At 44.4% G+C, this 23,531-nt stretch overlaps 1 protein-coding gene across 1 annotated transcript in view; it reads left to right on the top strand.

Moving 5' to 3' along the window:
* Positions 1-4,934: 4,934 nt before the first annotated feature.
* Positions 4,935-23,531, top strand: part of FRMPD3 (FERM and PDZ domain containing 3) — a 61,408-nt gene continuing 42,811 nt past the window's right edge. The window contains 4 exon segments of the mRNA XM_025048888.1: positions 4,935-5,087; positions 8,137-8,239; positions 11,449-11,494; positions 21,321-21,425. Coding sequence (XP_024904656.1) covers positions 4,940-5,087; positions 8,137-8,239; positions 11,449-11,494; positions 21,321-21,425 — 402 coding nt within the window. The 5' untranslated portion in view covers positions 4,935-4,939.

Here is a 23,531-nt window from a genome sequence, read left to right as displayed (position 1 = left end):
TGGGGAGGCCCTCATTTTAGTGAGTCTTCGAGAAATAGCAGCTATTGTTTTCTGCAACATCTTCTCTTTCAGCATCTTCCTTGCCTTCCTCTCAGAAGTTGTGAGTCCTCAGGCTGTCTTTTTACTGACCAAACTTTTCAGGAGGGCTAAGGAGTGCCCCATCTTCCAGATCTTTCTCTCTTTTTCCCTAATGCAACCTTACCTGTCTTATTTGATATCCGTTTAGAGCCCTCCATATTCTCTCCTGGGTTAAATCTGATTCACCCAGTATGCCCTCTGCATGAATTTGTGTCCTTTCTCCAAGATAGCATTTGCATTTTAATGGGACCTACAATGCCCTAACCCAACAGAATAAAAGTGTCTCAGTCCTCTTACCTGACGGTAGCCCTCTCATTGTCTGAGGATAGTGTTCTTTTAAGTGCTTGTTTCTCTTAGTATTGTCTGTGGAACAACAGCATGGGCACCACCCTGGAATTTGTTAGAATCTCAGACCTTACTCCAGACCTACTGTATCAGAATCATTCTAGCAATACCCCCTGGTAATTTGTATGCACATTCAAGTTTGAGCAGCAGAAGCGAGGGCTCCTTCACAGGAGGAAGGGTTTGTGTTCAAGCTCCTTATAAGATGGCTCCCAGAACACCTAGTTCAGAGCCCTGGGGATGGGGCTCCCATCCCTGCCATCAGGAGAAGATGGCATCTCCTGGGGATCCAGCTGCCATGCTGGATCCTTGGAGCTTCTGGGAGAATCAGACTCTTGTGATTGGAATTAGAGGACTAACTGGCCCCACATGGCTCCGAATCCTGCCAGTTGTGAGGGGAGTAACAAGACTCCCCAAGGAGCAACAAGACTCCCCAAGTAGCCAACCAAATGTAAAAAGAAAAGAGCCAAAGGCAAGGAGGGATGGCGAACTGAAAGCTGATGCCTGAGAATCTAAGCTGTTACTATTTCTATCTTCCTGCCCTAAAGTGCAAGAGAGAGAGCATTAGCTTAGAATCAATCCATCTTCTCAGTTCACTTGTCTTCTAGCCATGTCCTGCCTAGCAACGGTTGTCAGCATAAGCTCCGGTTACCAGACCCTCTTTGGACATCTAGGGGGCGGGAATCAGTTTAGCTACAGAGGAACTGGAGTCAGGGTTTCCACAGAGAGCAAGGTCGACTGATAGTTGGGTCAGAGAAAACAAGGGTACAGAGTACATTGTGGGTCGGCCTCTTAAAGGCAAGGAGTTGATGGAGGAAGGGCCTGGGTTGTGTGAAGCGGGTGAAGTTTATCTTCAGCTGTCTTTCTCTGCCTCTCCGGCTTCCCCCAAAATGCTACCAATAATATTACTACGTCTGCATCTGCATGATATATCTAACCTTCCAAAGTGCTTCTGTAGCTATGATCTCATTTTATTCTTCCAACAACTCTTGAGTGAACAAGATCGGAAACAGGTTTATTAGGATGTGGGCTGGTCATCCAGGCCTGGCCGGGACTCAGAATGCTGATGGCCACAGGGTTGGGCCAGCCCTGTGATGGAGACTCAATAACCAGAGGGCCCAGGCCCCTGAATGGGTGAGTGTAGGTGGGGGTGCCAGGATTGTGGGCTCTTTGTCAGATAGATTTGGCTCCAACTGGGCTGCTAATGTGTTTCACCTCTTTGAGTCATTTCTTCCTGCCTACCTTGGGAGCTGGGATGGAGTAGGAGCAGGACAATTAGAGATTGTGAGAAGATAATGGATGTGAAAGCACCTTTTCTCAGTTGAGATAATGGGTGTTAAAATGAAAAGAACCACATGGCTATAGGTGTTGTTATCGTTAGGCAAAAGAAAAAAACTAGTCTTTTACCCTGGTCACTGACCAGAGGGGCAAGCCTGGTACACGGTGAGGGGATACCTTTGGGGGCCTTCAGTAAGAAGGGGACAGAGTGAAGACATTGTGTACTTTGGGACAAACAACAGAAGAAAATAGCAGTTCCCAGAAACAATACTGAGCCGGGTTGGGGGGACCATAAGTTTTGGCTGCTTCTTAATTTTGTTCAGGGTTGCCTTGTTTGAAGAGACCAGAAGCCAAACATCTTTCAAAGCCAAATTGCCTGTTTTCCCCAGGAGGGAAGTCACATGACCCATTGAAGGCTGAGCTCCTGTCATCCATCACTTCTTGCCTTCAGTGTCATTCCCAAGTCTTCAGACACTTAGCAGATTTCAGAGGAACTGAGCTGTAGACACAGAAAGATACAAACCCCAGGACGAAAGGGACAATTTCCTTTTGAACTGTAAAATGGCCTTCTGGTCTATTAATGGAGGTGTTTCTTTTCTGACCACAGATTCGTCGGAAAGCCTAGGTAGCATGAGGAAAGGGCTGCTTGCAGAATTTGGGGAGGATCTAGTTAGGGACAGTTTGTCTAACTCGGGAACAATCCAGGGATGAATATGCTCCAGTCATACCTGGAGACATGTCTATGGCTGTGAGAAAAATAACTGGGTCCCCTGTGGGAAGATGGGGGCTGCCCATGCGCAGAGCTTGGCTTCTTGTCTCTCTTTTCATCATGCCCTGCCTGTTCCATGAGCTCTCTCCAGTTCCTCCAGCTCCTTCTCTGAACACACAACTTGGACCTTAATGATGGACTTCATATATTATTCTCAGTTACCACTCTAATTTCCTTGTTCAGTGTACACTTGTCTCTTGCCCCACCACTAGACTAGAAGCTCTTTGATGGCAGAGTTTGGTAACTTCTCTTATGTCCCCTGGAACCCTGACTCTGAGTAGGCATTCAATAAATACTTGTTGATGGATAAACATGAGTCAAAACAGTAAAGCAGAACACTTGCGTCACAAAAGGCTCTTAGCTTGTCTCTCATCAACACTGGTGGTACCTAAAGACCAATTGATGACCGAAGTGTCCCCAGATCCAGAAAAAGAAAAATTTGGCAAAACTGAGTCTGCAGTGGCCAGGGGGCTCTGAGCTCAGGACAGTATACAGAGCACTCATACATGTGCCTGGATCTTACTTGCTGGTGTCCCTGCTCCTTATGCCACAGTCTGCACAGCCCCACAGGCTCTCATCCTTCAACCTGCCCTGACTTGTGTCCATGTTGGAAATGAGCCGGTGTCATGCCAAGAAGCCCTTTCCATGTCAATAAGGTAGGATAACAGGAGGCAAAAGGCACATTTCAGAAGCAGCCCCAGGGATAAGGAAAGACGACAGCTGCAGGAAGATGTTCTCTGGCTCCCTTCAAGGCCGAGCTCCTGCTTGCCACCAGGAGCAGAAATGAGAGAGGTGAGTGCAAGCCTGAGGCCACTGTCACCGAACCCCTGTCCTGGGAGGGTGCCTATCCAGGATATTGGCCAGCTATGTTCCAGCTTCTGAGTGACTTTCTGTTGAAAAGTGACCATTTGTCTTAGCAATGTGGGAGGGAAGGAACCAGTTTCTGAATTCACCTTCAGGAGGCTTGACCTTATCCTAGCAGCCCCTTTTGCTTCCTTAAGAGGTGACAGATAAACCCCAAGCCAGCTTGTGTGCAGCTAGAGTTGATGTGGTTGAATTCAAATCAGCCATGGTCTGTCTTTCTTCCCGAGTTCTATGAGAGAGATAAGCCCAGGACTATGAATTTCTCTTTTATACAATTATTGTAAATCTTCCCCCATAAATAGTCCTAAAGTTCTTCTCTAATTCCTGAATTTGTGTCCTGATAAACGACCTAATTGCCTGAAACCAATTGCTGCTGAAGAATTTGGTATTCTTAACTAGTCATCAATCATTCTCATAGTGTCAGACCTCCCATTTCTTTTACAAACTTTATAGTAGGTTGATTAATTAGTTCCTGACCCTCTGTATCATGTTCAGAAGGGCTCTGCCTGTAACCTTAATTTTCAAGAAAACACACACTGAGGCTAGGGGACTCAACTTGTGTATTAGGCCAGGAAGCCAAAGGGTAGAGTAGTGCCAAGTCAGGGAGCTCAGACTCTGGGTCTCTTGGTTCTGTTGCCCTCTCTTCCACTTCCACCTGTCCTACCCTGTCCATTAGCCATTTATTATCCTCTTTACCTCCTTCCCTGTCCCTGGCATCCAGTGCCCTCACCACTCAGGGCTCTTCACTCAAATACTGTGCTCAGGTCCATCCTTGCCTGCAGTATGCCTCACCTTGGTCCTTGCTGTGAAACCTTTATAAAGTCCTTGTGCAATTCCTAAGCTTCAGTAACATAAGTTGTGAGCATCAGAAGAGCCATCTGTAATCTCTCCCAGGTATTGGGGCAGCAGTTTCTCTTCTCCCAGAGTTCATCTGGGGTTCAGGTCTGCTGGTAGCCACAGGAGGCAACTCCCCTTCTTGCCCACAGGAGCCATTTTCCAGTTGCCCCATTAACTGAAATAAGCTGGCATTATGTACAGTTGTGTACAGCAACGACCCTCAACATTAGCCCATTTGTTTATATATGTCATCTAAATAGTTTATCGCTATATATGACCTAAGGGATATTAAAGTTTAAAGTTGCACAAGGACTTCATGAAGGTGTTCCACATTTGGAAACAACTTCACATTTCTTCCCGATTTACTTGCCTGTTTTGTAGTTCCTTCCTTCAAGGTTTTGATTTCTCTTAGGGACCTAATAGCCAATTCAATGGGTGCTACCAAATAACTTTCAAAATAACACACTTGCATTTAGGTTCCTTCTAGAGTCTCAATATCTTGAGGAAAAGACTAACCCTAATGTCAGGCTTTGTGGTACCAGCTTACTCTGTTGGCTCTGGCCCTATAGACAAGTGGCTTCTCTTTTCCTCCAGTCTGAAATAGGAGGCAGTCATCACTTCTGCTGATTGCAGAAGATGCAGGAAGCTAAGTGTGTGAACTCCCGGGTGCCATGGCCAGCACCCTAATTGGTGTCCCTCCCAGCTGGTTCTGAGGCTTAGTTGCCTTTGCATCTTTTTTTGCTCCCATCTTCCCCTTCTCCCAGTAATGTGATGCAGGAAGAGAGCACAAATGATATGGAATGTGAGCAGCTGCCAGCAGAGACACTGCGACAAGTGACCATTCACCGAGACCCTATATATGGCTTTGGCTTCGTGGCCGGCAGTGAGAGGCCTGTGGTGGTGCGATCTGTGAGGTCAGGTAGGTGTCCCACAGGGTGTTTCCCTGGCCCTGGCTCCTACCCATCAATGTCCACTCATCTTAAAGAGCAGAGCTCCTGAGTACACTGTGTTACAAAGGAATTCATGGAGAGTGATTGAAGACTTGCCAACCAATCACTGTGTGATGGAGCTGTTCTTTTGAGACTAATTAGCATGGACCATTGGGGCTGCTTGGAGCCCTAGGCAAAGGCTGCAGCTGATGGTTTAGTAGGGTCTGGGTCTTAGTAAAGCTTCCCTTTGCATAGAACCTTCATAGAAGAGCCATATTGCCTTGGATGAGATATTTACTTTCAATTCAACAAGTATTTATAGATTGCCTACTCTAAGTCCAGCAAGGTTGTAGGGAAGTACAAGACACAGTTTCCATCCCCAAGAATTTAAGTGGAGACTAGTACACACTCATGAAAAAAGTCAGCCATTGAAGACTGGAATCAGTATACAGACCATATGTGGGAGATGAGGGGAGTGGAGAATGAAATCTCTGAATGCCATAGTGGCAATAAGAATAGCTACCATTGATTAAACACCTACTGTGTGTTTTGCATCATCTTGTTTAATCCTCACAGCCAGCCCTGCAAGATAAGTAATATCATTCTCATTTTACAAATGAGGAAAGAAGATGAGAAGTGACTTGTCCAGAGACATTCAGCTAGAAAGCAGCAGAGCCAGGATTTACACCTGAGCCTGTCTGATGCCATGTGGAGAAGTGGGGTTTGAATGGGGCCATGTGGGATGGAACAAGTGAAAGACCCACCTGAACTGTGTAACATGCCATCATGAATGAAACGGGAAAGGGCCAAAGCACTGTTTTGTTCCAAATCTGCTAGGCATTGACAGAAAAAAAAAAAACAAAAAACAAAAAAAAACAGAAAGCAGCTTTATTCTTAATTTGCTGGGCCTGAGGCTTTAGATGTTTACAACAGTTTCTCACTCAGTCGAGAGGAGCAGACGGAGTACAAACTGGTCTAGCAGAAATTTGATGAATTTTGCAACCTTCGAAGGAAAAGAAACGGATTTTTGTAAGTTCTCTCTTCAACTAGAGGAAATAGAGAAAAAAAATTCAGTATAGGAGTTTGTGGCTGACCTAAGTTAGTCATGCAGTTTGGGAAAATGTTTTTGAGTCTCTGATCACAGGTCAAATTTGTCCTGGGTAAGAGGAACCAGATAAAAAAGTTAGTAACAGACCACCAGGAGCCCCTTCTTACATTTCAAAGGAGATAGAATTCACAGGGTAGAAGGAAGCCCTCAGGCCTAGATCAGGGTGTCAGCTTCAAGTGATATAATGAAGAGGAAAAGTCGGAGGAGTGGAGAGAATGAAAGCCACAGGCAAAGGCCACAGAAAGGCATGGGGCTGGCAGGCCCAGCCCTAGGAAGACTTGGGCTGATCCACAAAGCTGCTTCTGGCCCAGGTGGCTCCCAACGGCAGAAGACTTGTTTGGTTCTGTATTTGAGACCGTAAGAAAAGACAAGAAGTATTCTGGAGAAGAACGATTATGGTTAAACATGCCAACAAAGCATTCTGTGAAAACAGCAGTAAATTGATGCTACCTATCACTGTGATTAGAGAGTTGACTTCCATGTGAACAGTTTTCATTAAAAAGAAGGAAAGGAGAAAAAGGAGGGAGGGAGGGAATAGGTAGAGTGGCCTCCACCTAAAAGATTGGTATTTTTGGAAGAGATAGGTAGAAGGATTGAAATTAGTTGAAGAAACTGTCCCTTGGAGGACGTAATAACTACCATTTATCAAATTCTTACTGACATCAATCAACTGTTTGAAGTGCTATACATTCATCATCTCATTTATCCTCCCAACGTTCATATGTTTAGATCTTGGTATTTTCCCATTTGGCAGATGAGGAAAGAGAGACTCAGAGAGGTTAAATGTCTCGTCCAAGGTCATAGAGATCAGGTCTGGCTGGCTGCAAAGAGTGGACTGTTCTCCACCACACTCTCTGCTCCTGAAGTCACTGTGCTGTTTGGAGAATTTGCTGATTTGGTTGAGGGCCACTGTAGTTGGAGTGGTAAACCCTGCTGACTGAGCCAGCATAGCTACCCTCAGCAGACAGGCCCCATGCTCCAGAGCCATTGAGCTGTGTGCTCAAACAATATAATTGCTTGATTTTTGTTTATGTTTTTGGAATTTGCACAGCACACTTCTTTCTAGAGAGAGGGAGCAGTTAGGATCTGGCACTTTAAAGTGGACACAAATAAGAGTCCAAGGAGGTGTGAGTTTGGGACATGTCATTAAACATTTTTTTTAGGGGGGGGTGAGTGAGGCCGACTCTGACTTCTCATTCTTCCTGAATCTCTAAAAAGCTTTTCCCCAAGAAGATCTTTGCAAAACACCAGAGGCAGCACTGCCTGTTCTCTATCCCCACCCTCTACCTCAACCAAGAAGGTACGTCCCTCAAACAGGTCTGCTTTCATAACCTCAACAGTAAAGATGGGAAGGAGAGAAATCAGATTTCCAATTGCCCATAATTTAGGGTCTGTGCCTTTTTTCCTTCACTTATGAGAGAAGAGCACCCTTCAGAGTTGAAACAAAATAAACCCTTTGGGTCTTTAGTTGATCCCCCTGACCCCAGGCAAGTGAATGCCTAAATCATTCCAGAGCAGTAAGTATGAATAATGTTCAAGTAAGAAGATTCCTCCTGTCACCTGTACCACCTCTAGTAATCTGGAAGTCATTCCTTGGGCCTGAGCAGATGCCACCTGGTGAAATGAAAGTCTGTGTTCCTCTTTATAACCAAACCAGGAGAACACTCATTAACCTCATCTGAGGCCTTTGCTACCACACCACTCCCAGCTGAAGAAGGTCCACTCTATTCTCTTTCTTCAGTCCTCTGCCCTCCATCTGCCACAGGCAGCAGTGACGCAGAACCCCCACCACTGGAACCACACAGCCTGCACCATCTCCTGTAGGCCTCAGCATCTGCTTCAGTTCCCTCAAATACTGGTGACTCCTGCCCAGACCTGCCCTTTCCCAGCAGTGGGCCCAAGCCCTCACTCTTCTCTCCTCTCCTCTGCAGGAGGCCCCTCTGAGGACAAGCTCCTGGCTGGTGACCAGATTGTGGCTATTAATGAGGAGGACGTGAGTGAAGCCCCCAGGGAGAGGTTCATAGAACTCATCAGGTAACAGAGGCCTTCTGGGCCTTGGCAGGAGCTGAGCACTGCCCCCTACCTTGCCTCACTAGTGGCATAGGGCTACCACAGTCCTCGCTGGCTCTGATAAAGGAACCCTCCCAGGAACAGCAGCCCTAGCCAGTGCTCCTGGCTATGCAGGACTTCAGTGGCCAGCCCTTCTGGAGCCCCAGTGGTCCTCACACACTCTGGCTTAGCTTTCTCTGGTGATGTGAGCAAACACAAAGAACAGCCTCCTGCCAGAGCTCACCTCACTCCCTCCACCCAGCCACTCCCATCATTCGAGTCCCTTGGTTTTTTTACTGTGCAGTGGGGCAGACCAGGTGACCAATGAGAACCAAATATGCCATTAAAAGAACACTCTGAGATAAGCACAATATGAGGAAGACATTGTTCCCCCCGCCCTACGCCCGACAAGAAAAATAAGAAGAAGAAAATCCAGATCTCTGGCCAGTGGGTTGAGGAAGGGAACCTGCTATTGTGTATTTTGCTCACAGTGTATGTGACCTGTCCATGCCCTGCATGGCTGGGAGCAGGTGAGAGGAGTGTCAGGACCACCACCATCTGTACATGGGAATAACTACAATGATTTCCCCCTCTTACCCCAACGTAAACCATGCCACTAGCTACCACACACATACCATACACACACATACCACGAATACCACATACCACATACAACACACACACCATACCATCACATAGTACATACACACCACACAGATTCACACCATGCCATCATATACCACATACATACACACACCATGTACACCACACACTACACATACACACACACCATTCCACTACATATCACATACCACCACACACATGCACACTGCACACAACACACACACCTTGCACATACATATACCATGCCACCATACACCACACACCCCACACACCATATACTATACACATTCCATACGCATGTGTGCAACATGCTCACACATACACCATGCACACTCCCCTACCTCATACTGCACCACATGCACACATACGTACCACCCACACACCCACACTGACTTGTTAATAATGAGAGGATAGAGGTGAAGGTTCTAAATTCCATGAGCTAACCTCAGTTTTGGAGACCTTGGCTATCTCTCCCCAAATGGAACCATGTTCTCTCTGTCTTTCTCTGCCTCATGTAGTCTGCTCCATCTCTGCCACCATCTCTTTCAACCACTGTTGGTTCAGAGTGTTTTCATCCCATTCATCTTTTTTGTTCTCCCAAATCCCACTTGCTCCCAACCTCCCGCCTCTTCTTCAAAGGCAGACTTAGCACTCTGTGTATGGAACAGCACCCTCTCTCTAGCTCTGGAGGGGTTTGGAATGCTCCCTCCTGAAGTCTAGAGCAGGTTTTCCTTGACATGCTCCACGTCCAGCTCAATATCTTGGAATGTGTCTGGTCCCTAATGACCTTTAGTTTGTCTCTTCTGCAAGTTCTTTCTCTACCTCTACCACCACACCAGTATAAGGTGAGTTCTCTCAACCCCATCCGGGCAGGTTGTGGTTCTTTCAGCCCCAGCCCCTCAGAAGTTTTTGCTTTGCTTCCAGTAGTTATCTTTGTACCCTGGAACAAGGTAGCCCAATTTTGTGAGGGAGTCCAGAACTTCTTCAGGGTCAAAACGGAGCTCACTCATTTGATAACCTCAGGGGTTAGTGGATCATTCATTCATTCTTTCATTCGTTCAAGAAATATCTATTATTATCTACTGTGCACCAGACACGGTTCTAGGCACTGAATATACAGGAGTGAATAAGGCAGACCAAAAACTTGTGCATTGGAGTTTACATTCTAGTGGAAGGAGACACACTATAAGCAATAAACATGATAAATAAGTAATCATACAGTATACTAGAAGTCAATGGATGTTATCAAAGAATAGAAAGTGGATCAGAATAAAGAAGGTCAGGAGTACTGGGCACAGGGGTGCAGAATGCAACTTTAAATAGCATGGTCAGTGTCAGCGTCATTGAGAAGGTGACATTTGAAGAAAGACAAAGGAGGTGAGGTTGTTGGAGAAAGAAAGAAGAGTAAGGGAAAAGGCCCTAAGACAGGAATGTGTATGGCATGTTTGGAGAATAGGAGACAAGCCAATGTGTGGAGTGGGGTAAGGGACGGGTAGAGTTGTAGCCACTGTAAGAACTTTGGTTTTGTTCTACATGAAATGGGGAGACATGGTAGGGGCCAGAGCAGAGAGTTACATAATCCAACTTACACTATGCCCCTGCCCTGTTCAAGAGACAGGTTTTCCTGTGATGTTTTTCCTGGAACACAACTTTCTTCTCCTGGGAGCTTCCCAGACCCGGGAGCTGATTCATCCCTGAACTTTGCCATGTTGAATATGGGTAATGTCCCAAGTACTTAAGCAGGGGACCTTAGCCTTTCTTGAATGCCCAGAACCAAGGGCAAGTTGACTCTGCTTCTTGAATACCTTTGTTCCAAGAAACATTTTAAAAAGGCCAGCAAGGAAAAGGGACACTCCTTCAAGGCAAACTCTTTCCAGTACTTTCAGTTCTTTAAAAGTATTATCTGTTCCTGGGAGAAAATGTTTATACCTCACATCCTGTTTGATCATCGGCATAATTCTTGTCAGAAGAGTTTCAAATTCTTCATCCTTTTGAATATTTGCTATCTGGAGAGTCTTGGCTTCCATCTGTGGCTCCCTGGCTCTCATATTTTGGTCCTTCAATTAAAACAAATCTGCTGAGTATGAGTCATGATGACCAAATGACCTCCTTTGGGTTTTTCCTTTGAATTTCTCCTTTTGTTAAATATCAAAATGCCAATAATCATGGTACATGGTTCCCAAGACTCTGACTGTGTGCTCTTTGAGTTCCATAATTCAGGCTTTTAGTTTTCCTTGAGAATTTTCTAGTCTACAGATAAAATTGTTCCTAAGGTTTGGGGATTTCTACAGGGAATGTGAGAAGGAAGATAAAAAGAAGACCTGAAAAATTATAACCTCAGAGATAACGGTAATACCGTCTTCAGATGCCTTTGTGAACCTATACGGATGGCTTATGTTGGCTACTACAAATGATGGGAGGCAAGGCACCCATGCAGATACTCAGATTGCCCTCTATACTAATCCATATACCTGAATGCAGCCCAAAGGAAAATTCTGGTGTTCCTTCTTGTGCTAGACAAATACCTAGTGCATGATACACTACTCTCCTGTTCCCTCTTCTCTCTGTAGGACCGCTAAGGAATTCATCGTTCTTACAGTTCTGCACACTCATCAGGTGAGTTAGCCTCTTTGCCATCTGCCTTTTCTCCTGACTGAGACAAGAGGACCTCATATCAGAAAGTGACAGTGATGGCAGAGAAGGTGGGAGGAAAGACTAGGACCAACATTTTGCGAGCCAAGGATTTCGGTGTGAACTTAAAGCATACCTTTTGAACATCTTGTCTACTCTCATATCTAAGGCTTGAGGATTTTTAAGGGCTATACAGTGCTATATTCTGTCCTGTGCCCTCTGCTTACCCCAGTTAAGCTGGCCAATGCCACAGTTCCAGACATATTTTCTACATCTTTTTTGCTGGGTCCCATCAAAATTTATCTGCCCGGTGTTTAACTCCCATAAAGTCCTTGCAGATGGTGGGTGCTACTCTTATTTATTCATTCATATAAGTATTTACTAAATGGCCTGCAATATTTGAGACTCAACATTGGCGGGAAAGGATTTAACATAAAATTGCTGGGGAGGCATAGTTAGACAAACAGGTTGACATTTATCCTGGTTCAGTCATTGACTGGCTGTATGACCAGTTAAAAGTTCAGTTACTTTTTATGAACCTGTTTCCTCTTCTGTAAATTGAGGGTTTAGACTAGAACAGTATTTCCCAAACTTGCCCGATCATAGTACCAGGACTACGTATTAAAAGTAAAAATCCCCGGACCCTCTCCTCAAGAGTTGGATTCAGAAGGCTCAGTGTCCATTACTAGGTCGTACAATTACAGTAATTTTGACTCAAATGCACAAATCCAGGTACAAAACTTCCATGTACAAAATCTGAGCTCTCCTTCCATCTCCAGCCTGGTTGTCTGTTCCCTGTGTCCCCAACACTCCCCTGTACCAGCACTGATGTTCCACCACCATCTCAAAGCCACAGGGGAGGTCATATTTGTTGGGGCGGGGAGCATGAAATCAAGGGAGGCTTCATGGATGAAAATGCACCTGAGCTGGACCTTCAAGGATGGGGCAGGATTTCCCAGGCAGAGAAGAACTGAAAGATTTCCCAGAAAGATATGACATTTCTGTGCAAAGCCAGGGACAGTGCACAGGTGTGAGTTAGGGGGACAAAGTTTAACTCGAACTCTGGCACTAACTATCTCTCTCCATGATCCCAGCTTTCTTCTCTGTCAGTATGAAGCACACACACGTGTGCGTGCTCTCTCGCTCTCTCTCTCTCTCTCTCTCTCTCTCTCTCTCTCTAAAACTCTTTCAAGTATCCTGTGTGGTCACTGAAATGCGAGTAAGTTCTCCATTTGACTCTCTCCCCCTCTCTCTCTCTCTCTCTCTCTCTCTCTCTCTCTCTCTCTCTCACACACACACACACACACACACACACACACACACACACACACACACACACATTTCCTGGCAGCTAGACCTTTCTCAATCACAGTTCTCTGTCTCTGGGCAGGGAAGCCCCACCTCTCAGTGGGTATTATCAATAGGCCCCTCCCTCCCCACCTTACTGCACATATGCAGTTGCCTAGTGGGCAGTGGGAAGTTGATCCCCACTCCCCAATCTCCTGCCACGAAAATGGCTACCAATTCTCCCCTGAAAACATGCTTGTTGTGTGGTTAGAATGGACTGCTCTGATCAGAGACCCATTGTGGGTTACTATGTTAGTCAGATCTCCTCAAATATCACCCCCTTGTAGAAGCCTTCATTGACTACCCTTTCTAAGACAGCATCTGCCTGTTACTATCTCCTGATACTTCTTAATTTTCTATCATAACTGAAATATTATATATTTTTAACTTTTTTTGGAAGTAATTGTAGAATCACAGGAAGTCGCAAAGCTAGTGGAGACATCCCTGTGTACCCTTAACCCTATGGCTACATCTTACATAACTACAGTACAATATCAAAACTAAGCCAAAGCCAGGATAGCAATACAATGTGTAGTTATGGTTCAATGTCAGTCTGTCACATGCATAGGTTCATGTATCCACCAACACAGTCAAGACACTGGTCAGTTATTTAACTAAAAAGAGCTCTCGTGTTGCCCTTTTATATGTCCACCCACCTCCTCCCCACCCTCCAATTTTTGTCAACCACTAATCTGTTCTACAGTTTCTGTAATTTCATCATTTCAAGAATATTATATAAATGGAATAATATAGTATGTAACCTTTTGGGATTCACTTTTTTTCACTCAGCATAATACCCTTGAGATTCACTCAAATTGTTGCGTATTATTAATTTATTCCCTTTTTTTTTTTTTGGCTGAGTAGTATTCCATGGCATTCCATACTGTGGATGTACCACAGTTTGTTTAGTCATCCACCCGTTAAAGGACTTCTGGGTTGTTTCTAGGTTTTAGCTGGTGTGAATAAAGCTGCTAGAAACATTCCTGTGCATGGTTTTTGTGAACACGAGTTTTCGTTTCTCTGGGACAAATGCCCAAAAATACCATTGTTCAGTTATACATTAAATGTATATATAGTTTATTAAAGGAACTGCCAGACTATTTTCCAGAGTGGCTGTAACATTTTACGTTCTCATGAAATGTTATATTTGAATGTATTTATTGTCTTTCTCCCTTATTTGAATTTCAACTCCACTTGGGGAGAGACAGTTGTTTTGTTCATTGCTGTATCCTTAGTGCCTGGAACAGCACCTGGCACAGAGTAGATACTCAATAAATATTTGTTGAAGCAATGAAGGAAATCCAACTTCTAGCCTTTACAGCAACCTGAACTAAACTAAATTCAAGTGTTCGTCTTTGTCCCAACTCTCATCCCAGTGCCTCCAACACCCCTTTGCCCCCAGTTCTGATGCCCCCACTGTCCCATCCAATAGCCTTTGTACTATGGCCAGGCTACTTTCCTTCTCCTTATACATTTCTTAGTCCTTACTGCCCTGCGAATTTCTGTTCCTGTACTAGTCTACATCTCTTCTAATAGGTGGCTATTAAGACTTGGCTTGGGACTCATGTCTTCCAAACAACTTTGCCTGACCAACCTCAGTGAGAATTTCTAATTAATTAATTCTTCATCAAAGAATTAACTGAGTGCCTACTATTCCAGGTGCTCTTCCAGGCTGGGAATATAGCAGTGCATGGGACAGATAAGGTTTCTGCCCTCAGAGAGCTTACATTCTAGTCCTTGGCTTTATCTTCTCTAAACCCATGGAGCATACAAATAGGGGAACACATACACAGGGATTATAGTCAAAACAATTAGCAACCTGTACAATAGGGACCATCCAATCAACCTGTACAATAGGGACCATCCAATCAGAATATAAGCCAACCATAGGCACTGGAGCAGAGTCTTGGAGGCCTCCTGACTGTGCCAGATGTTAACCCTTTAGCTGATTGTTTATATAGAGGTCCCAGGGGAGATGTCATGTGGCACCCAGGAAGCTTAGGGCAGTGGCCACTTACTAATCAGTATGAAAGAATCCCTCAATATTTTACAACAGGTGAGGCCATACCAGTGCATCCCGACTGAATGTCAACTTTGCATACATGTAGAGTCGATTCTCATTATTTACAGATTCCATGTTTGCAAATTCGCCTATTTCCTAAAATAGACTTGTAACTACAAAATTAATACTCACAATGCTTTCCTGGTCATTTGTGGACATGTGCAGAGCATGAAAATTTTGAGTTTTCCAATGCACATGTTCCCAGCTGAGGTCAAACAAGGCAACATACTCTGTCTTTTTGTTTCAGCTGTCATACAGAGATAACCAAAGTTTAGCAATCGTAGAGGGCAGTGCAGTGTAGTGCAGGAAGCTCTGGCTCTAGAGACAGTTGGATGGGATTTGAATCCCAACTCTGGCCCCTGCTAGTGGGGCAGCCTCAGGCAAATCACTTAATACTTCAGAACCTTGTTTTCTCCTGGAAGAAGTGGTGATTAAGCTTTAAGAGGATTTTATTATGAGGAACATTATGAGGATTTAGTAAGAGGCAGCAGTCTTCTTCCAGAAGACTATCTCCTAAGAGGTCCAGGATGTGGCCCAAGAATCTGTATTTTTAATAGGAGCCACAAGTAAATCTGATGCTTAGTAGAATCTGGGAAACATTGGACCAGACAATCTCTAAGGCTCCTGCTACCTCCTGCATTCCTTGACTGATAATGGTCTGATACAGTGGTTCTCAACTCAAGCTATGCATTAGAACCACCTGAGAAGCTCTTACTTGGGCTCTAGCCCTGACTGATTGAATTAGAAGCCCTGGGGATGGAGCCCAGGTACTGGTCTTTTGAAAAGTCTCCTCAAATGATTCAGATATGTAGCCAAGGTACATATCAGGAGCTGCTGGTCTAATATGTAGTCTCTTTCAGATGACATTTTCTTTCTAATGGAGTGACTCTTAACCATGGCAGACTATTTGGGTGTATTTTTGACAGTCACAGGAGTCTTTTCTCAGAGCCTCTGCATAAATAGCCACTTATTAAGCCCATATGTATTTAAGGGTGTTCTTTAATCTTTGAGTGACCAACTATTCCCCATGATTGACTATGTATTATTTTTGGTACCTTTAGACCTTGGCACATAGTATGTCCTCAAAAAATATTTTAAAATAGATAAAGTAATGGATTGTGACCTATAATGGTACAGCAAGTAGACAGTCCCTTCAAATGAAACTCTAATTTTCTGGTTCTGAAAACTTAGCCTGTACCCAATGAGCCTGAATCCCCTTTGCTTGGAGCCACCTGGCCAGAAAAAAAAAAAAGCCAAAATAATGAAAACCATTGCAGAACTGTTTTTCCACAGAGCTTCTTGAAATATAGTGTTTGGCAGATGGTAGGTACTCAAACAATATTTGCTGAACTGATTAAGTAATTCATTATTAACCTTAGCAATCAACTACTATCTTTTTTTTTTTTCCTGCGCTACTCTATGCTTGGTGCTAGGGGGAGATGTAGTAATATAAAATGTCATCTCTTTTATAACCTGGTTGGGAACAGGAGCAATGGCTATGTAGATAGATTAACAAGGAGTACTATAGGAAATCCAGGAAGGAGAATGGAGAAGTTGGAGAAGGATTCAGGACCAAGGTAGAATTTGAACTGGAGTTTAGAGGTGTCATTTAGCTGAGCAAAAGGGACACCGGAGGCCCTGAAGGGCAGGAGTGGTAAAGAAACAGTATGAAGTAGGCACAGAAATGGGAAGAAGCCCAGTGTGTCCAGGGAGCTGTGGGAAGAACCACGTGACTAGCCATTAGATGCGGAGTGAGGGTCATGTATGGCTTGTGTCGGGCCTCAGAAGCCGAGGAGAGGACATGCTCACCTCCCAGTGGTCCTGAGTGAAGGAAGGAAGGCCCCCTGGGTCTATTATCAGTGGGTCCATGAAACCAGGATGACCCTCCATTGCCCCAGGCTCCCACAGTGGTTGCTGTGAGTTTGCTTGTAAGTAGGCTCAGATGTCAAAGATAGTGAGCCAGCAGAAAAGAGAATCAGGATGCTGTAAAAGCTTCAGAAACCTGAGCTCTATCCTCTTCAAATCCTTTCATAGTTATCAAAGTAGGGCACTATCATGCATTAAAATGTATGGCCATATACCTGACTTTGGCCAAGATATGAGTGAACACAATCCTAAAATCTGTACTTATAGAGCCACCAAATTTAAAAATGGCCAGAGAATTACTAGATGCTGAAATCAATCCTGAGGGAGAGGAAGGCTCTCTCCTCTATTGTTTATTCCACTGAGCTGCTGGCTTTATATTTGCTTCAAGGGGCTTGCAGTGGCTCCGGAGGTACTTAGCAATTCTAGTTCTGTGTTTTAAGCCAAAATTCATTTTAGCCAGAAAGGAGGCCTATTGCAAAATGAGACTCACAGCTGCTTGAAGGAAAAATGGGTCAATGAAGAGCTCAGATGTCCCAGCTTTAAGGTACTTAATCTATGGTTAATGGGTTAGGACATTTTCAACAACATAAATTCCTGGGCCCCATTCCCTCAGAGATTGACTTTTTAAGTCTGGTATGGGCCTAGGAATCTGTGTTTTAACAAACACTTCCCAGTAATTCTTATCATCAGGAAAGTTTTAGAAACAGCTAATGAATTAGTGCAGGGGTCAGCAAACTTTTTCTATAAAGAGTCATATAGTAAATATTTTAAGCTCTGTAGGCCATAAGTGATAGCATAAAAGCAGCCAAAGGCGATATATAAATAAAGAGCATGGCTGTGTTGCGATAAAGTTTTTTTTTTTATAAAAACTGGTGGCATGGAAGATTTGGCCCATGCAGGCCCATGGTCTGCTGGCCCCTGAATTATGTTCATTACTTCGCTCTGGTAACACATTCACGTCTTGACCAGGGCCTTCCCAATTCTCAATATTTTAATTGAAATGAGTGACCTGAGTATTAAAAAACTTCAGGACCAATAGCTGAACTTTGAAGATGCTTTGGGACAAGGTGACCTTTGAGAGCCCCTCATATCCATACTGCAAAACAGGTGTCACCTGTATCGAAGCATAAGGCTAGATATGACTCTGTGACATGTAGCAGAGACCAGCTGGCAATGAGTGAGTCACCATCAATGATCAAAGCCAAAGACTGAGAATAGGATGGAGTTTTAGCGACCAACAGGACAAGGGTAATGAGGAATACGACACAAACAAGCTGAAAATAGCTCTACAACAGACATAAAAAATTATTATAATTCCTGAAAATATTGGCAGTTTCATGTACTCTTTCATGATTTTGCTCCTATAAATAGCTGAATCTTATTTGTAGTGGTATCTCTAGGATAGCATCTAATATTAGACTTTTAGTAGGGATAGCAAGGAGACTGTCCCCTCCCCACAGGTGAATACATAAAAGGATACCAGTTGGGGTTCTTTATATGTTGGAATCCATTCAAGAGGGCCAAGGTAGAACCAGAATCAGTGATGAAAAGTCAGGAATGGACTTTCAGCTTTAGCCTGCCATGGGGAACAATCACCAATCCAAGACTCAGGACATCTGGGTTCTAGTTTCAGCTCCACTACAAAATTATTTTGATATTTTAAGTAAACCATATCCTCTTCCCAAGCCTCCATTTCACATGTAAAAATGAAGGGTGGACTGCATGGCTCATTTAGGTCTTTAGCGATGCTTTGTTCCACACTGTGCATGAGGGCATCTGATGACAGATGATCACAGAGAAAGGAGAGGGTGTCTGTCAGGTAAAACGAAGATTTCGCCTGCCTCATGTCTGTGGCACCTCAAGTGGAAATTTGGACTACTGTGGAGATGGCGTCAGCAGAGCTGCCTGAACATAGCTACAGATCGTTCTCTCTTGCCCCCTTTTTTTTTTGCTCCTACCACAGCCTCCAGCCCCTCGCCCAAGATCTGAGCACCAAGCTGTGCAACATGCAAAGTCATTTCTTGACTCCCATGAACAATCAAAAGTGTAATTGCTTTCTGCAGTTCTGCAGTGATCTCTAGCCCTAGATTTTGCTGTGCTGTATTGTCTGCTGCCAACAAAATGTCCCCATGGCACAGAATGAGAAGTCTAAGGTCCCTTTAGCTTAGGGGTTCCCAACCTTAGCTGCATTTTTAAATCATCAGAAGCTTTTTAAAAAATACCAATACCTGGGCCACATCCCCAGGAATTCCATGAAATTGGTCTGGGGTGGGGTTTGGACATCAGGTTTTAAAAGCTCCTTCAGTTTTTTTTTGTTTTGTTTTGGTTTGGTTTGGTTTGGTTTGGTTTTTTGCCATGTAGGCAAGACCGAGACCCACTACCTGAGGTTCTGCTGGACTCTGGTTGAACAAGTGGCTTTCTGTAATGTGCTCTCTGTGGGAAGGGAGATTGCCGGCTCAGGAAGAGGACACAGCTGGGACCAGGGACCCAGACCTTATGAGGAAGTTAGTTTCTGGTGTGTCTTTATCTTAGGGCCCTGCCCTCCTATGGCTGATGTGGTAAATGAATCTCAACCACAGCATTAATGGCAGAAAATAGTTTAATGTATGGCCTTCTGAGCCTTTACACAAAGAAATTCTGGATTGTGGGCTCCATGGGAAGGCTGGTAGGGGAGGCAGTTTGAAGGAGCCCCAAACCTGATTTCCTTCAGTCTTCCTCATCTCAGAAAATGGCAACTCCATTTTACCTGTTGACTCCTCTCACCTCCCACATCCATTCTGTCAACATATTATCTTGGTTCTATCTTCGGAATATATTAAGAATTCACTCACTTTTCATCATCTCCTTTATTACCATCCTAGCCCAAGCCACTATCATATTTTAACTGTATTATTTTAGTACATTCCTGATTGGACTCCCTACTTTGGCCATAACACTCCTAGACTATTTTCCACACAGCAGCCAGAAGCATCCTTTTAAAATGCAAGTCAGACCCTGTCTGCCCAAAACCATCCAGTGGAGTAAAATCCAAAACTGTTTACATGGTTTATAGGGCCCTACGTGATCCAGCACCAAGCTATCTCTCTAAGCAGGACCCCTCTGGCCTCTCCTTCAATCATTCTGCTGTGGCCACACTGGGCTTTCTTGCTATCCTTCATGCATCCCACTCCTACTCTCACTTCAGAGCCTTCATTGTTCTTTCTGCCTAGAAGGCTCTTTCTCCAGGTATCTTTCATGGCTTCTCTCCTCCACTTCTTTTAGGTCTCCTCTTAAATGTCACCTCCTTGAAGAGGTCTTCCATGACCATCTTGTCTAAAATAACACCCCCATCACTTCTACCCTCACTCGCTCATTCTCTTGTGTAGTCCCTTACTCTGCTCAGTTTGTCCTCATTGTCCTTATTTGCTACCTAAAAGATATTTATTATCTGTCTTTCCCTCCTAGAATGGATACTCCTTGAGGACAGGGAGTTTGGACTGTCTTATTCACTGCTGAATCCCTCAAGGAACACCCAGGAAAGACTTAGTTTCAGCATTTGCTAACCATGTGTCCTGCTGTATTTTATTAATTCCAAGTATACAGTACATCGGTTAGATATTTATATAGTTTATAAAACGATCCCCCTAATTGCTCCTTCTCTTCTCTGGCTTTCCATCTAGCCATTACATTAATGCTAACTGCATTCCATATGTCATGTTCCCCATCTCCATGACCATCTATCAACTACTAATTTGTACTTCTTTAACCCTTCACCTCATTCTCCCAGGCCCCCCAACCCCTCCCCTTTAGCATCACCAGATTGTCTTCTGTATTTGTGAGTCTGTTTTTGATTAGTTTGTCTTTTTTGTTCTTTAGATTCCACATATAAGTGAAATCATATGGTATTTATCTTTCTCTGCCTGACTTATTTCATTCAGCATAATAACCTCTAGGGCATTACTTATAGAATTGGATGAACAAAGTGATAGCAAGCCCAGAATTAGAAAGCCAGGACACCTAAGTAAAATCTCCACCATCTCTGTTCCTGAATAGTGTAGAAATTGTGGACAAATCATTTTAGAGTGCTAGGCCCCTTTACTCCCACATCTGAAATAATATTTTCTATGAGCCATCTTCCTAAGGGGCATAGCTGTGAGATGAATAAGATTATTTCTGTAAGTTCTTTGAGATGCTTGTATTCAGATGTAATAAAAACCATCATTTAGGTATATCTCAAATTAAGAAAATCAAATATATGAAAATTCAGTGTATGTTACTACTAGAGAATTTTTGCAAGCCCCCTTAAGCCTAGAACATTAACAATAGCATTCAATTTACCCAAATTTGATTCATGCCCACCTTTTTCAGAACAAACCAATCGTATAAAGAAGCATTTAGCACATTACCTTGCACCTAGTAAGGGATCATATACTTGTTTATTGACTTATTGATCAGTAATGGAAAGTGTGCCCATACTGAGACATCTTAACTCCAGTGTGGCAAAGGTCAGATTTTTCCCAGAGATGGAGAACTCACCAGCCCTCTTCTTTTTTCCAGTCCCCGAAATCTGCCTTCATCAGTGCTGCAAAGAAGGCCAAGCTAAGATCCAATCCTGTGAAGGTTCGATTTTCCGAGCAGGTGGCAGTTGGAGAAACAGATGCAGTAAGTGCAGCTTCTGCAACCTCTTCTCAGCCCTTGGCCAGAATCGGCCCCTCTGTCGAGATCTCTACAGCAGTTGCTCATCTGCTGCTCCTCAGAGTGGACAGCACTACGAAGGGATTGGACAGGGGTGGGGATATGGAGACCTTGTGGCTCTGGGTGGGTAGTGAGTAAGGGGTGTTTGGTGTCCATGGAGGCTCTGGGCATTTTGGGGAGAAATAATATGTATCAGTTTACTCAAAATTTTTTAGAAAAATTTCATCTCTAGCCCAGTAGCTTTTTACATTCAGTTCTGTAAACATCTCTTAGCTATTTGATAGAAGCGGGAATGAAGCAGTGGTTTTCTGGAGATCTGGAGGTACAGTTACTGGTGAAATTGAGCTCTTTTCACATTGAAGTAGTCCTGCAACTCCATATCTTGACTGAAGAAGGCTGAAGTGAAGGATGAAGCAGACTAGGGGAAATGATACAGACTCTCATTAAGTCGCAAAGCTTTGATTAGGCATTTGCTGTGTTCCCAGCACAAGGGATGCAAGATAAATACCAATTCCCTGCCACTGGATACTTCTCAGTAATGTGGGGGTGGGGGCAAGTGCTTCAGACTGAGATAGCACAGAATCCCCCACTGAATGGTATGGTTTCGAGGAGCAGGTAATACTTCATAGCCCATGCCATGTACCAGCCAATTTGGGGTCATGGCCAGCCAGCAGTCTTTCTCAGTGCTTTGTGGGGTTCACATGAGTTAAGCTGTCTGCTCCAGATAAGGAAATGAGAAATGGTGGATGGAGAGCAGAAAGATGTGTGGTAAGAAGTCATGGATTATAGCCAGAGTCCCGCAGGAATCTGTAGAAGTTGGTGATATCTGGTGGGAGTGGGGAGGGGTTAGCTAGAGCTACCAGACACCTGTGTGCTTTTGCAGGCTGTCATGGGATAGGCTCTTGGGAAGCCCATGGCATTATGTACTGAGGCACAGCTACAGTTGAGAGAAGCTAGTAGGTTCAGCCTGAGCAGGGAAGTCAATGGGGTGCTAGATACTTTTATAGTTTCTTGAGGCAGGGCCACTCAGAAGGGATAGGGGACACTGGTGTCTTCCATCTCCATATCCCTGACTCTCACTTTCAAACTCAGCCCAGGCCCTCCTCTATCCCTGTTCTAGGAAGATTGCAAAACCCAAGGGACTACAGGGCCCCACTCACTGGCAAGCTGTCTGAATAATTGGTGGTTGGGCTTCACATCAGTCCTGGCAGAAGAGGTTGAAGAGAAGTGGAGTTGGTGAGTAGAGAGGAAAGGGAGCATTATGGAGTCCCTATAGATCAGAGTGAAGTAGACTCTGAAGTCCAAGTCACTAAGGTGACCTTTATGTCCTGAGCCTTTGAAAATCCAGAGGAAATGTGACTTGAATTTGGAAAGTACAGACAGGTACAACCAATCCCATCTCAGCATTGCAGAGTAATCAACCAAGGCCAAGCCACCCAGTGAGGAACTTGCTCCCTTCCTCTCCCTTTCCTTCTTCCTCTCCTTTTTTCTCCCCTTTCTTCCTCTCCCTTCCACTCTCTCCTTCCTCCATCATGACTTCCCTCTCCATATGTCTCAGCCAGCTGTAGCTAGACAGAATCAACCCCCCACCCCAGACCAGTCTGAATGCAAATGCCCCAGAGTAGCTAGGACCTCCCTGTCAGGTAACTTCTTTCACTTCTTGACAGGCCATCAGGCATGAGACTCTGCTGGGAAGGAGACATATATCAATCTTTCCACTCTAGTTGTGCTCAGGAAATTAATTACTTGATGCCACAGCAGCACCCTGCCACCATCACCAATGTGCACCATAGCAGCCACACCATTGGTTGGGACCTGGGGGAGTCCAGGCCCAGGTGACTCCAGGCTGTCCTCTCATCACTTTCCCTTTGTGTTCCAGGGCTTTATTAAGCAGTGAGAGCAAAAATAAATCCTGTAGGTGTTCCTGGCCAACTCTATTTTAAAGCAAAATCAATTAAGTAATTATGTGAGTCCAACCCAGTGTGCTAAATAAAACCTACCACCTCTGTTATCAGTCTGGGGATCCAGGGCCTCTGGCCTTGGCGAGAATGAGGTATCTTGGGTTTAGGGAAA

This window comes from Pteropus alecto, unplaced genomic scaffold (assembly GCF_000325575.1).
Source record: "Pteropus alecto unplaced genomic scaffold, ASM32557v1 scaffold246, whole genome shotgun sequence".
In the NCBI taxonomy this organism is placed as follows: Eukaryota; Metazoa; Chordata; class Mammalia; order Chiroptera; family Pteropodidae; genus Pteropus; species Pteropus alecto.
This window is presented reverse-complemented; position numbering and strand designations above follow the sequence as displayed.